Source organism: Larimichthys crocea, chromosome X (assembly GCF_000972845.2).
Source record: "Larimichthys crocea isolate SSNF chromosome X, L_crocea_2.0, whole genome shotgun sequence".
In the NCBI taxonomy this organism is placed as follows: Eukaryota; Metazoa; Chordata; class Actinopteri; family Sciaenidae; genus Larimichthys; species Larimichthys crocea.
Window position 1 is genome coordinate 27,504,590 of NC_040020.1, and position 14,166 is coordinate 27,518,755.

General features: G+C 43.1%; 2 protein-coding genes and 1 pseudogene across 2 annotated transcripts; all 3 read left to right on the forward strand.

Moving 5' to 3' along the window:
- Positions 1–3,417: 3,417 nt before the first annotated feature.
- Positions 3,418–3,903, forward strand: LOC113746632 (histone H3). The gene has a single exon (XM_027283071.1). The coding sequence runs from the start codon at positions 3,457–3,459 to the stop codon at positions 3,865–3,867; it is 411 nt and encodes a 136-aa protein (XP_027138872.1). The 5' UTR covers positions 3,418–3,456; the 3' UTR covers positions 3,868–3,903.
- Positions 3,904–4,616: 713 nt separating this feature from the next.
- Positions 4,617–5,250, forward strand: LOC104932966 (histone H2B 1/2). The gene has a single exon (XM_010748311.3). It carries the CDS (start codon positions 4,838–4,840, stop codon positions 5,204–5,206), a length of 369 nt encoding a protein of 122 aa, XP_010746613.2. The 5' UTR covers positions 4,617–4,837; the 3' UTR covers positions 5,207–5,250.
- A 4,200-nt stretch (positions 5,251–9,450) lies between these two features.
- On the forward strand, positions 9,451–13,305 carry LOC113746556 (histone H1-like; annotated as a pseudogene).
- Positions 13,306–14,166: the final 861 nt, after the last annotated feature.

Sequence of the window (14,166 nt, forward strand, 5' to 3'; positions counted from 1 at the left end):
GGAGAAGGAGGATTGAAAATTAGATCCGTTGTCACAATACTGGTAGCTGTACCTATTTCACAAAAGGGAGGATGCGTGCAAGGCGATATGCAGTTTAAGATGTACAGATATGCGAGTTGGGGCACTTAAGGAAGATAAGAAGAGGATAAGAGAGTGGAAATTGGTCCATGCCCACTGTTATACCGAGCAAGGGGCTCTTATTGTGAGATGTGGTGGGTGTGGATCCGTGAAAAGGACACTTTGTGTTGTAAACAGAGCGATTGTTACTTGGAGCTGGTGTACTTGGTGACTGCCTTGGTGTCCCTCAGACAGTGCGTGCTTGGCCAGCTCACCGGGTCAGCAGGAGGCGGACAAGCGGGTCTGGATCTCCCCTGTATGTGATGGAGACGCTTGTTGTAGGTAGAGCCAGACTAGAGGCCTCATCCAGCGATGCATACTCAAGTGTGCGGCCACGAAGGAGGGTTCATGATGCGCCATAGCCTTGGGGAGATCCCGGTGTCGGGATGTAACTGCGTCAGGACCTTGATCACGTGAGAGCATAAGCTCGCCTTCCTTGTGCGTCCTCCGGGTCTTGCTTGGCCGGTCTTGTGTCGTTAGAGACGGAGTTCTTGGAGCCCTTCGGTGGTCGGCGGCTTGTGGGGCGCTACTCTGACTGGCAGTTTGCGTCAACGAGTATCACGTGAAACTTGTGACACGGGTGTTAGGTCGGAAGAGAGCGCTTTAAGGTTGTGATGTCCGTAGGGATGCAAATACAAGTACTGTTGCTCGCACAGGATTGGCTGAGTTGTTTGTGCTAGGAGCGGAGAGTGCCGCTTTTCCATCTCCTGAGTCTAGAGCAGGATGTATTAAGAAATGTGAAACGTAAACGCCGGAGAACTGTGAGTTCTGTGTCTTAAATTCAGAGAGAAATAAAAAATAAAACCGTAATGCGATAGTGTGGTTACCTCCTCTGTATGGTTTTCAGGCTCTATTGTCAAAAGCAAATTCTCTATCGCTGTTTACAAAAAACATATGGTACATGTCACAGTTAAGACACTAAGAATTGGCACCATGGTATTGTAATATTTAATTGTTTTCACAGCTAATTGTGATGATAGTAGTGGGTGATAGGGCATTAACCTTTAGTATTTCTGAACTGTTGAATTATATATGTTTGGCTGGTTTAATGCGCATTGTGTTACCAAGGTGTTAATGGCCCGTGTACCAGTGGTGCTGAGAATGGTCAGTTCCGTATTCAGAACATGGTGACGTTCATTCATCTTTTTTTTTTCTGAATTTGAGGGCAATATGTTAAGGGCATAGACTGGCGGCTTAGTTTGGTTTTGCCGTGTTTTGCAACTCCTCTGTATAATCCCATCACAAGTAGCCTCAACCTCACTGTTAATAGTGCTTCGGTTTTATGAGTTTACACTTAAAATTGAGGTCACTTTTAGGCTTGAGATTTGTTTTTTTTAGTCATATTTCCACAGGGGCAGTAGGGTCACTGAATCACCAAACTCAACTGACAGTGTTCTGGATATAGTTTAATATAAATGATTTAATGACACTAATCTGACTATCATGACAGCAATGGCCCTCTTTGATGATTTTTTTAAACGTAAACGGAGTCTATAGTAAGTACAAGTGGCCGGGGCAATGAGTTCTTAGTGCAGAGAGTGAGGGTGGCTCCTTAACAAAGAAGCCTTTGGTGTTTGGCGGAATGGGCAGACAGTTTAAGCAGCGCTCCCCACGGATGCGGCGGCCAGCGTGGTCTTGGGCCATGAGGTGACTCTCTTGGGGTGGATGGGCGCACAGGTTTGTGGTCCTCGAAGAGGCCGACCGGTAAGCCTCGCTTGCCTCCTGCAAGAGCCCTGCAACCCGGAGCTCTGGAAGCGCAGGTCGGTCTGAATCCTGAGCGTTTTCATCTTGACTCCAGAGGGGCGCTGGAAGGGCAGCTTGCTGCATGACAGCTGGTGGATTTTCCTGTTAGCGACGGATCTCTCTCAGAGGCCAGGTACCGGCCGTACGGTGAGTCTAATCTTCAACAGCCGGCCGGTGGACCGGGGCGCCTCTTATACGGCAGCTGGATGCCAGCTCTCCGGTGGCTTTGCCTCCGTGGATTTGTACGAGCGGTCTGCTTGGTGTCTGCCATCGTTCTTTCTTTCTCTGAAACAGGAGAAAAGTGTATAAAGAGAGGAGACAAAACGCTGCGCTTAAAGAAAACTGGTGAGAACGCGGCTTGAAGAGATGGGTGACAGCGGCGTCAAGAACGCCGGGCTCCTAAGATGGGTTAGGGGCGTGACTCGCGTTGGTTGGTGAAGCGAGCGGCTCTGTTGGAGGAATCGGTAAGCACCGGAGCCTTCAGGAGCGAACCAACCTCCCAAACTCTAAAGAAATGGACTCCCTCTCCGCTGCGTATGGTGGCGTAAGCATTACAGAGATCCTCCGCAAAGGTCAAGTTCGCCCCGTCGTAGAAAAACTGTTTTCTTTTCTGGTTGGTGTGTCAAGTATCCGCACACACCCCCACACCGACGTTCTTGAAATGAAGCGAGGGTTGTGTCTAGCAGGTCGCCCACATTTTCTCTGAGCGAACTTCTAGAAAGTACATAAAAATTAGTGCCGAGCAAAACCAGCGGTTGGCAAAAAGGAAACCATAATCTAAAGGCACAGGCCCCCCGCGCCTCTCTCCTCCCGTGCCGGGCTTCCAGTTCAGCGTTCGCTTCGCCCCCCGTCGGCGCTAAAGGCCACAGGCTGCTGCGTAACGAAGAAGGCACTAAAAGGCAACTATGAACTATGACTGAAACGATGATGGATATGGGGCAACTATGAACTATGAACTAAGGGGCCGAGACGTTTGAAAAAGGGAAATAACAGTGACGAAAATGATCCGTGCGCGCCCCCGTCTATCCTACATCTACCCTCTATCATAACACCTGGGGGGTATTAAACTACCTAATCTAACAGGTCTATCCTTAGTAATCTATCTAATCTACTAACCAGTTGCCGGGGCGGGTGGCTCTAAACCTGGGTCTAGAGGGTCTCCGGGAATGCGACGTCTATCTTCTAGATCTACTCGTTCTAATCTAGTCCTAAATCTAACCCCTCTATCTATCTAAATCTACCTCTAAGGTCTAGTAAACCAATCTAGACCTGCTCTAGCCATGGTCTGGAAACCATGGGGTCTAAAACCCCTGGCTGGCAGGGAATCTAAACCTATCTCACCCGAGCTACATAAAGAACCTAATCTAGATCATCCCTAATGGAGTCTAGGCTAAATCTCATCTACTGATCTATCGAATCTATATATCTACTGCTATAATAAATCTACCTGGCGGAAGGCTCTACCTGAACCTTACCTAAACCTTCTATATCTATCCTACCTCGGGACGTAATAACCTCTAGAACGGATCACAGTTTAAGAGCAGCGTGTCTCTTCTCTTTACTACACTTTTCTCCTGTTCAGAGAAAGAAAGAACGATGGCAAGAACCAAGCAGACCGCTCGTAAATCCACCGGAGGCAAAGCCCCCAGGAAGCAGCTGGCCACCAAGGCTGCCCGTAAGAGCGCCCCGGCCACCGGCGGCGTGAAGAAGCCTCACCGTTACAGGCCCGGTACCGTGGCTCTGAGAGAGATCCGTCGCTACCAGAAATCCACCGAGCTGCTCATCCGCAAGCTGCCCTTCCAGCGCCTGGTCAGAGAAATCGCTCAGGATTTCAAGACCGACCTGCGCTTCCAGAGCTCCGCTGTCATGGCTCTGCAGGAGGCCAGCGAGGCTTACCTGGTCGGTCTCTTCGAGGACACCAACCTGTGCGCCATCCACGCCAAGAGAGTCACCATCATGCCCAAAGACATACAGCTGGCCCGCCGCATCCGTGGAGAGCGCGCTTAAACTGTCTGCTCATCAGTCAACAACAAAGGCTCTTTTAAGAGCCACCTCAATCCTCACTAAAGAACTCATTCCTCTGCACTGTACTGTACTATATACAAGTTTACGTCATCAAATAGGGCCCTCTTCTCATGATAGTCAGATTTAGTGTCATTTAAGAATTTATATAAACTATACAAGAACACTGTCAGTGAGTGTGGTGATAAGACAATAATGCCACTTGTGGAAATATAATACAATACAAATCTCAAGCCTTAAGTGACCTCAATTTTCAGTGTACACTACATAAAACCGAGCACTATAACAGTGAGTTGAGGCTACTTGTGATGGGATTATACAGAGGAGTGCAACACAGCAAAACAAACTAAGCCGCAGTCTATGTTTTAACAATATTGCACTCAAATTCAGAAAAAAGATGAATGACCAGCTCACCATGCTGCATAGTGAACTGACCCTTTTCAGCACCACTGGTACAAGGCATTAACACATGGGAACAATGTGCATTTAACAGTCCAAACATCTAAGTTTCAACAGTTCAGAAAATAAAAGGTTAATTGCCGTCACCACTACTATCATCACAATAGTTGTGAAACAAATTAAAATATTCAAACCAGGTGACAATTCTTAGTGTTTAACTGTACATTTACATATGTAAACAGGGATAGAGACAATTTCTTTTGACAAGAGAGACCTGAAACACAGAGGAGTTAACACACAGTCGCATTTTACGGTTTTATTTTTTATTTTCTCTCTGAATTTAAGACACATGAACTCACAGTTCTCGGGTTTACGTTTCACATTTTAAAAATCTGCTCAGACGTCAGGAGTAAACGCGCATGCTCCGTCTCAGGCACAACAACTCAGCCAATCCTGTGCGAGCAACAGTACATTGTAATTTGCATCAGGACATACATATAAAGCGCTCCGACAACACCCGTGTCACAAGTTTCAGTGATACTCGTCTGAAGCAAACATGCCAGAAGTAGCGAAAGCGCCGAAGAAGGGCTCCAAGAAAGCCGTCTCTAAAGCCACCAAGACCGGCAAGAAGAGGAGACGCACCAGGAAGGAGAGCTATGCTATCTACGTGTACAAGGTCCTGAAGCAGGTCCATCCCGACACCGGGATCTCCTCCAAGGCTATGGGCATCATGAACTCCTTCGTGAGCGACATCTTTGAGCGCATCGCTGGAGAGGCCTCTCGTCTGGCTCACTACAACAAGCGCTCTACCATCACCTCCAGGGAGATCCAGACCGCTGTCCGCCTCCTGCTGCCCGGTGAGCTGGCCAAGCACGCCGTGTCTGAGGGAACCAAGGCAGTCACCAAGTACACCAGCTCCAAGTAAACTCGCTGTTTACAACACAAAGGTCCTTTTCAGGACCACCCACCACTTCAACTAAGAGCCTTGTTTCTGTTATCTACAGTGCATGGACCCCTTTCCATCTTCTTATCCTCTTCTTATCTTAAGTGCCCCACTGCATGATCTGTACATCTTAAACTGCAATAGCTTAGCATCCAGTGAACATGTAAGGGCTCCAGTTCTGTGAAAGACAATGTACACCTCTAAAAGAGGTTATGGAGTTTATGGCCATGTTCAATAACACTGGGTTACAAAACTGAGTGCATGCAAGGTGCACACTGTTATCCACCGTGCTTATTTTTCCGCCCTTTTTTTTGTCTCACTACTCCTCCCAGAGTTTTTGGTGCACGTACACGGGTATCAAAATGACTTGTGTGCTATGTTTTTGGCAAAAACCACAGCAAAAAATTAATGGGTGTGTAACTTTCCAGAGCTAGACTGAGTGTCATCGCAAGAGTGGAGAAGGAGAGGAAAAAGCCGCCGAAAAATACATTTGTAAACTGCGACTGTAGCTGCCAATGCTCAGCTACAGACATGATTTATACATAGAAACGTAGCTCACATTCGCCTGCTAAAGCTGTCCGCTTTATAGTTTTGGCTCGAGGCGTGAAGATTCGGCAGCAGCACCCATCGACACCCTCATAGACTCCCATGTTAAAAAGGCGAGAAATTTTCTGGAGGAAAGCAGAAGTAACGTTTCTCTCTTGCTCCCAAGGGCACATTTCTTCATTTATCAACACAAAACGACTATGTAGACGATCAGGAAGGGCTCACGATGCTGAAAGTTAAGCCGGTTCAATGATACGGTTTGGCCAAAAGTCCTTCCTCTTCGAGGGAAGGTCTCAGCATTTTCTCTCAGGATTTCTAACTGACATTTTAACAGGTGCAGACCAGCTGCTGCTGATTAGGTCCTGGTTGCCTGGCAACCTCAGCCTGCTGGAAGGAGGAGAGGGGGGAGGGGCCAGCAGGCAGAAGCCATTTAAGTAGTTCTTGGCACTTAATTTGAACTTGTCTGTCTAAAATGGCAGAGACAGCAGAGCAGCTAGCACATTAGCGCTAGCTGTAAAGACATGCTATTTGCTAACATTAGCGACCAATATTAAAATTACTGCTACTTGACATTAGCCACTAGGAGTTAAACACATGCTAATGTTAATTGCTAGTGCATCTGCGTTAACATGCTAATGTTAACATGTTAATGTCAACATGTTAATGTTATCATGCTAATGGTAATTGCTAGCGCATCAACGTTAACATGTTAATGGTAACATGTTAATGTTAACTACTAGTGCATCAGCGTTAACATGCTAATGCTAACATGCTAATGTTAACTGCTAGCGCATCAGCATTAACATGCTAATGTTAACAATCTAATGCTAACATGCTAATGTTAACTGCTAGCGCATCAGCGTTAAAATGCTAATGTTAGCATGTTAATGCTAACATGCTAATGTTAGCATGTTAATGCTAACATGCTAATGGTAACATGGTAATGCTAACATGCTAATGTTAATTGCTAGCATGTAAGCGCTAGCTGCTCCTGTGTCTAAATAAACATGTCTGTGTAAAATGGCAGACAGAGACAGCAGAGCGTTAGCGCAAGCTGTAAAGACATGCTATTTGCAAACATTAGCGACCAATGCTAAAATTAGTGTTAATTAACATTAGGCACTAGGAATTAAATACATGTTGATTAGTAACATGCTAAAGGTAACATGCTAAAGCTAACTGCTAGCGCATCAGCGTTAACATGCTAATGCTAACATGTTAATTTTAACATGCTAATGCTAACATGCTAATGGTAACATGCTAAAGCTAACTGCTAGCGCATCAGCGTTAACATGCTAATGTTAACATGGTAATGCTAACATGCTAATGCTAACATGCTAATGCTAACATGCTAATGTTAACTGCTAGCGCATCAGCGTTAACATGTTAATGCTAACATGCTAATGTTAATTGCTAGCATGTAAGCGGTAGCTGCTCCTGTGTCTAAATAAACATGTTAAAAATGACTGTTTGAGGTGTGCTTTTTGGATACAGACCCCCAGCAACAGCCCACTCGTCAGTCTCAAAATTTCTTTTCTAGTACTGAATTTGCTGAGCAGTGTCAGTAATAATGCATGGGGATGACAGGGCCAGAGTCACGCACACTCAAAATTTCTTTAGAAATTTTCTAGTGTATATTACACTCTCGGCTGCTGTAACAAGTGAATTTCCCCGTTGTGGGGGATAAATTGTGGGATAAATAAAGTATAATCTAATCTAATCTAATCTAATCTAACACCCATTGGCTGAACAAAGTTCTCAGTTGCCTGAACTCATTTAGTTATTTATTGTGAAGTCTGTTATCAATATCTTAAACAATTTCACATGGTAAAACACAATTTGCAGATTGCACTTACACTTTTTAGCAAAACTCTAAACACATTCTCATTCTCAAAACACATTCTGCACTTTAATGCACGTTATCCAAATTTGTAAATACAAATACAAATTGATTAAACACAACCACTCAACATTGATTTCACTTGTTTCAAATTATGTGACACAACCAATATAAGACAGTTCAGAGAGCAAACAGGTTGTTGAAAGTGGGAATGAGAAAGTCTGAGAATGGATAGAAGAAACTATGTGAGAGGACTAGTGTGTATGCGAGGTGGGGAAGAGGAGGAAGAAGAGGACGACAAGAAAGAAGAAGAGGACGATGAAGAGGAACACAAAGAGTGGAAATATCCAATGAAATTTAAGCAACAATCATAGAGCATGTTCTTGTTCATAGACTAACAATGAGGGAAGCAGGACTTAGAGCCAACCCAATTTATTTGTCCACCATAGTAAGGACATTCAGAGAAGAGAACAGGTACAGTATACAACTGTATTTTTTTAATTGCAAATTTACTGTACTACACTACCTGCAGATGTTTCAATAGATATTTGTAAAGTTCATCACTGTATTTATTGTACTGCATGAATATTTTTTGTAACTGCATATTTACTTTTTGTAGATTCGCAATAAACTAATTATATGGCCCTGAACATTGTGCTTTCCATTTGTTTACAGTATGGACTGCTCAATAGATTTTGACTGGTTGCAGGTTCATATCAACAAAGAACAAGAATTACAGTATCACAGAGACAAAGGACAAGTTTGTAAGATGCAGGGTACAGTACTGTAAAAATAGGGGTACAAGGAGGAGGAAATAGTAGTAGTAGGTGTAGTAATTTCTGATCAATTTTGAGCTACTATGATAGAACATGTTTTCATTCATCAAATGACAATGGTGGAAAAATATAAAAATTTGTTTTGAGATTAAAAATGTACTTCTCCCTGACAACTATACGTTTTGAACAATGTGTTTTCTATACTTTTGGTGTATTGTTTACTGACTGCTTGATGGTGTATATCATTTTGATGGCTTTGTTTATGATTTGAGAGCAGTGTTTGGTTTTGAGCACAGGTAAAACTGTTTTGAGGCGAGAGTTTGATTTTGCAAGAGGAGTCAGAGGTTTTGTAAATACTGCTTGAAGATGAGGTTTTGTGTTTAATGGTTTAAGAAATGAAGCAAGGTTTTAGAAATTGTGTTTTAGCAATTGAGAAAAAACTGTAAAAATGTGTCTAATGCAGCTACAGAGTGATGAGTTACAGAGTACAGATGAGAAAACTATATGAACTTTATTTGAGAGTTTCTCATATATGCCTCAATCTCAGGAAATTACGTATATTCTTTAGAAAACATTTTAAAGCATTAACAAACAATTTACACACTTTTTTCATGATTTCATTTTGCGATCAATAAAATGGAAGGCTGTACAGACAAAAGAAAGGAGGACTAAGATCCTAGAGTCACAGAGATGTGTAGCGTTGATAAGTGACTGTGGAACTTCACATAATAAATGTTTCATGTCATAGCAACATAATTACATGTGCCAGCATGTCACAGATTTTTGTAAATAATAATATTTAATAATAAGAAATAAAATAAAGGGGCCCTCCCAGTCAGATGAAGGTTCATCACCCTGGACAGAGACAGCACAACCTGCCTCTGTTGTCAGTTCAGCACCTCAGACAGGAAAGCTCCACCTGTACTGTACTCACTGGGGAGCAGACACGCTGCAGCCACTCACAAAAGCATCCTGAATACCCAGAAGGAGTCAATGATTTGATAATACAAATCCACAAACGTTTTGTCTCTATGAAAAAATGTCACTTTAATACACTGAAGATTATGAGGTAAGTAATTAAAACGAATTCAATAAATCATGGAGAAAAAGTGTGAAGCAATTCTCTGTAAAGTGAGCTCACTTGGTCTTGGTTTCATGTATTTTTACATTCACAATTTTAAATAAAGAAAAATATACTGGTGGAAAATACAAAGACACAGAGAAACAGCCAGAGACTTTTTTTTTTTTTTCTTTGGTATAACATATAATCACATCATTTTAAAAAAATATATCTTTTCACGTTGATTTTTATAGAATGAAAATCCTACGGGAGAACAATGTGGTCCCTGGTTTCAATGATGTTGTTCAGTAGGTGGCACCAAGAGTAACCATTACCTTCATGAAAGACCAAAGAAGAAGAACACTAGGCCGCGCCTCTAGTTTTCTGTTCGGTCCTCAGACAAGCTGTAAATATCTGGGAATATGCAGACAGTTATTATTGGTACGTAACCATCTGAACAGTAAAAATGAAGTGGGCAAGGAAAGGGAGGAAAAAGGACATGGTAAGGAGGCGCAAGCGTCACCCGTAAAGTTCGTCCGGGATAAACCATCCAGGGAATCACCAAGCCGCTAGCACGCGTCTGGCGTCGCCGTGGTGGAGTCAAGCGTATCTCCGGTCTGATCTTACGAGGAGACTCCGCGTGTGTTGAAGGTTTTCCTTTGGAGAACGTCATCCGTTGATGCCGTCACCACCTACACACGAGAGCAGCCAAGAGAAATGACCGTGACCGCCATGGATGGGTGGTTGTAGCTTCTGAAGAGCAGGGTCCACTCTGTACAGGCTTCGGCGGTTAAACTCCATTATTCTCTTCCATATAAAAACCAAAAGGTCCTTAAGGGCCCTCACTTACTTAAAGAGCTGACTCTCATTTGTTTTGTACGCTGACTAAAAGTAGTGGTAGAATCTGAGTACTAAAGTTGAGGGGCGTTTGACTCGAGCTTTTCAGTTTCAGTTAACTTTTCCTGTAGTGTTTACACAAAATTCTAATTAATATTAGCAGCACTGCATCAACGTACCTGGAAATTTATTCCCAAAATGCTAGACAGTTTGTCTCAGTACTAACTGCATGAAAGGAGTAAAATTAAAAAAAAAACGGTAAATGCTGCTTTTTTTTTTTTTGTTTTTTTAAATTAGTGAGGACGTTCATTGGACGAAACTTGGCAAGAGATGGCTCTTGGCTCACAAACGGCATGTTACCACTATCTGTATTAAACTAAATTTAGTGCTGTTTGACTTATTGGTGTAGGCATGACTTATCTCAATCCTTTGATGATTCAAAAGTTAAAATTAGTTTTCTGCTATCAGTAAATTGGCTCTAACCATTGTTTCGTTGCGTTTATAGACTATTGTACACTCTGAAACACCAAATGAATGCCACTTGCTTGCAGTACCACTCTACTACACTAAGCAGATAGAAACACCAATAAAATATTTATGAAAGGACAGCTATTGACTGTTTGGATGCACAGTTTTCACGTGTCTGAAGGTTGCTTGTGGACCCTGCTCGATATGATAGTTGACTTGCAAATTATGCATTCTGCTTTGTGTTTGCACATTATTAAAATGCCTACAAATGCTGCTGTTTTTGCTCTATCATTCACACGGCATTCCTGTCCTCTGCTCCTCTTCCTCCTTTCAGCTTTCTATGAGTGCTGCTTGGTGGTGATGATCCTTGTCATATTATATGTACAGTAGCATAAGAAAATACACTATACATAACAGTAGGACAGTATGTATGTGTATTAGTGTGTAAGGGCATTACATAACCAGGTGGGTGTACCATCTGTGATGGTGGAGAATGTGGGAAGAAAAACAGTTTAATCCAGTCACGTGGTGTTTTTACATGCATTTCAATGAAGATAAAGCTAATAAATACTTCTGTCCAAATGACTGTTGCCTCATAAAAAAACATATTCAACATGTGTTCTCTAAAATAAACTAAACTGGATTCAATAGCTGTACATAGAAAATCAGTTTGTTAAAGTGTCATCTTTTGATTATTTAAAAACATGTCCACTTGTTTTCAGACTGATGCAGCTGTGTAAAATGTGGCTATACTAGTTCCACTTTCAGTTTTTTCACCTCAGTATGTCAAATAACAATAATATATGTGCTCCAGTTCTTATCTGCCCGACACCAAGAATTGTTCTCATTCAGTATTACATTTTAATCCATTGGTTTTGTTTACACAAAGGGTTTACAGTGAGTTGTCACTTATTACAGTGTCTTCAAAATATGGATTATTTTGACTTAAAAGAAGAAAAAAAAAGGTAGTCACACTGTGGCATGTTATAATAGTTCAATGATAATAATCAGACGGAAAGGACAGGGCGGTAGAACTGGGCGAGGTTTCAAAATAAATTTATTATGAGCAGTAAACAGACTAGTAACCATATGAAGGGCGATTGTGAACACAGAGGAACTCCTGTTACGCAAATATTATTCGTTATCTGCTGATGGTCAGTTTTTACAAAGAAAAAAGTCAAATCACCACTATGAAGAATATAAACTTTCTGAGTAAATCCCACTGTTGATTTCATCATCAGCCGACCACAATGGTAATAACGGTATATAATATTGCGTAATAATATATTGTCGAAACAGTTTCACATTTAATTCTCACTGTTGTTCATAATAGTAAAACTAACGGTTTATTTTATATTAAATATTAATCTCAGCAGAAAAAAGTTCACGCCACGGTGAGCAGCTCTGATACGAAGTCTGGCACCAAACCCTCGGCCATCCTCAGTGTGTTTGCTGCTACCAGAATAACTTTAGTTTATCTACAAATGCATCGTCAACAATGGTGTTTTTTACTTTGAGTTCGAACAAACATGTGGGCAGCTGAACGTACTTTTGATGGAAGCTGCTGATTGATCTAAAAACATTTTAGGAGAGAAATGAGTGTGAAAAGTCGCCGCGCAGAGCTGGTCACGACGGGGAATGTGTGAAGGTTTGGAGTCCCCAAACAAAATGCAGAGAGCATCAGAGCTCTACTGACCTGAAACATAAAGAGACACAAGTCGCTATAGGCTCCCTTCGCTGTCAGCCTTCAGCTCTTTCTCCACATTAGTTTAGAGGGTTTTTATCGAGTGAGAGAAAACACAAGTGGCACGGCGTTTCAGACTGCACAGAGGAGCCACGGGTGGGTTGAGTCTCCACGGTTCTCAGGGTGTGGTTTAAGTGCAGCATCGCTGCTCTGAGCTCTCCAACGTCCAGTCACACTCTGCGTGTTGTCCTGAGTACGAACGGAAGACAAGATGGCAGAAGTAGCTCAAGCTCAGCCCCGCTCCGGCTTAAAGCGGCCAAGAAGAAGGCGACCAAACCGAAGAAGCTGGCCCCAGCGTCAAGAGACCTCACTCGTCAAGTCTGTGTCCGCATCCAAGGAGCGCAGCGGCGTGTCTCTGACTGCCGTCAAGAGCTCGGGGCTGCCGGAGGTTGTTCGATGTGGAGAAAGACCAAGACCGCGTTAAGGTCGCCAATCAAGGCGCTCTGGTCGCTAAGGGACTCGGTCAAGACCAGGGCACCGGGCATCCGGCTCCTTCAAGATGAACAAGGCGGCTGCGAGCCCAAAGCCAAGAAGCCCGCAGCCAAGAAAGCCGCTCCTAAGCCAAGAAGCCCGCAGCAAGAACCCGCAACAACCACAGAAGCCCAAGGCAGCGCAGCAAAGAAGCCGGCAGGCCAAGAAATCCCCCCAGAAAGCCAAGAAGCCCGCAGCAGCCAGAAAGCAGCTAAGAGCCCCAAGAAGCCCACCAGAGCCCCAAGAAAGTGGACCCAAGAAGCCCCTGCAGCCAAGAAAAGCTCCCGCTAAAAGGCTGCCAAGCCCAAAGCCAAGAAGGCAGCACCCAAGAAGAAGTGAGCTTCCTCAACAAAACCAACGTCCTCACAAAAAAAAAAAAAAAAACGGCTCTTTTTAAGAGCAACCACTCATTCATAAAGAGTTCATTCCCTTTTTTAATTTTAATGTAAAACCCCGGTTTGATTCAATATAAGTACAGTGGTAACTCCGCCTTGTTGCATGAATGAATTAATTCATCTGCCAGGGTCAAACTTCACCACCACAAAATAAACAGTATAGTTACTGCTGTTATGAACAAAACTGAATATGAATGAATACTTAATTTGCATCAAACTTCCTTTAAATAATGTGGAAAGGTATAATAATGTTGGAATTAAAATAGATGTGTGTAGTATCGTGTAATAAAGGTCACACAGAGTATATTGCTTTGGAGTGTTGATGTAACAGTAATAGTGTTTTGCAGGAGTTGCAGGTTCAAGGCCTACAGTAATAGCAACTTAAAAGTTCCCGTTCAAGCCGAACGCCAGCCGGCTGCAGCCAAGTTCCGTGACTGGATGACCCCCCCCCTTTCCTGGGCGTGTCTATTTTTACATTACTCCACCCATCATGTAATTACATGGTATGACCGGGAGATGGCGCTTCCTCACAGAACTTTTACAGTTTGTTCTACCTGGAGATGACGTACTTACACAACCTCATTAGCATTCCGTTGCAGAATGGGCTTTTGGTCTCCCAGTGGTCACAGATCACATAGAGCGGACAATGCAGCTGGTGTTGACTACTGCATACAACAGTAGCCTTATGATTTTGAGCGTGTTCTGATTGAAATTAAATTTAAGGGGTTTGTTTATCTAACAGTCAGCATTCACCAAATCAACAACATTCTAGGCTGTTTCTCCTTTACTCGTGGTGGGGGGCCGT

What these genes read in the sequence shown, in the direction of transcription:
- LOC113746632 (XM_027283071.1), top strand. Translation starts at nt 3,457, where the DNA reads ATGGCAAGAACCAAGCAGACCGCTCGTAAATCCACCGGAGGCAAAGCC.
- LOC104932966 (XM_010748311.3), top strand. Translation starts at nt 4,838, where the DNA reads ATGCCAGAAGTAGCGAAAGCGCCGAAGAAGGGCTCCAAGAAAGCCGTC.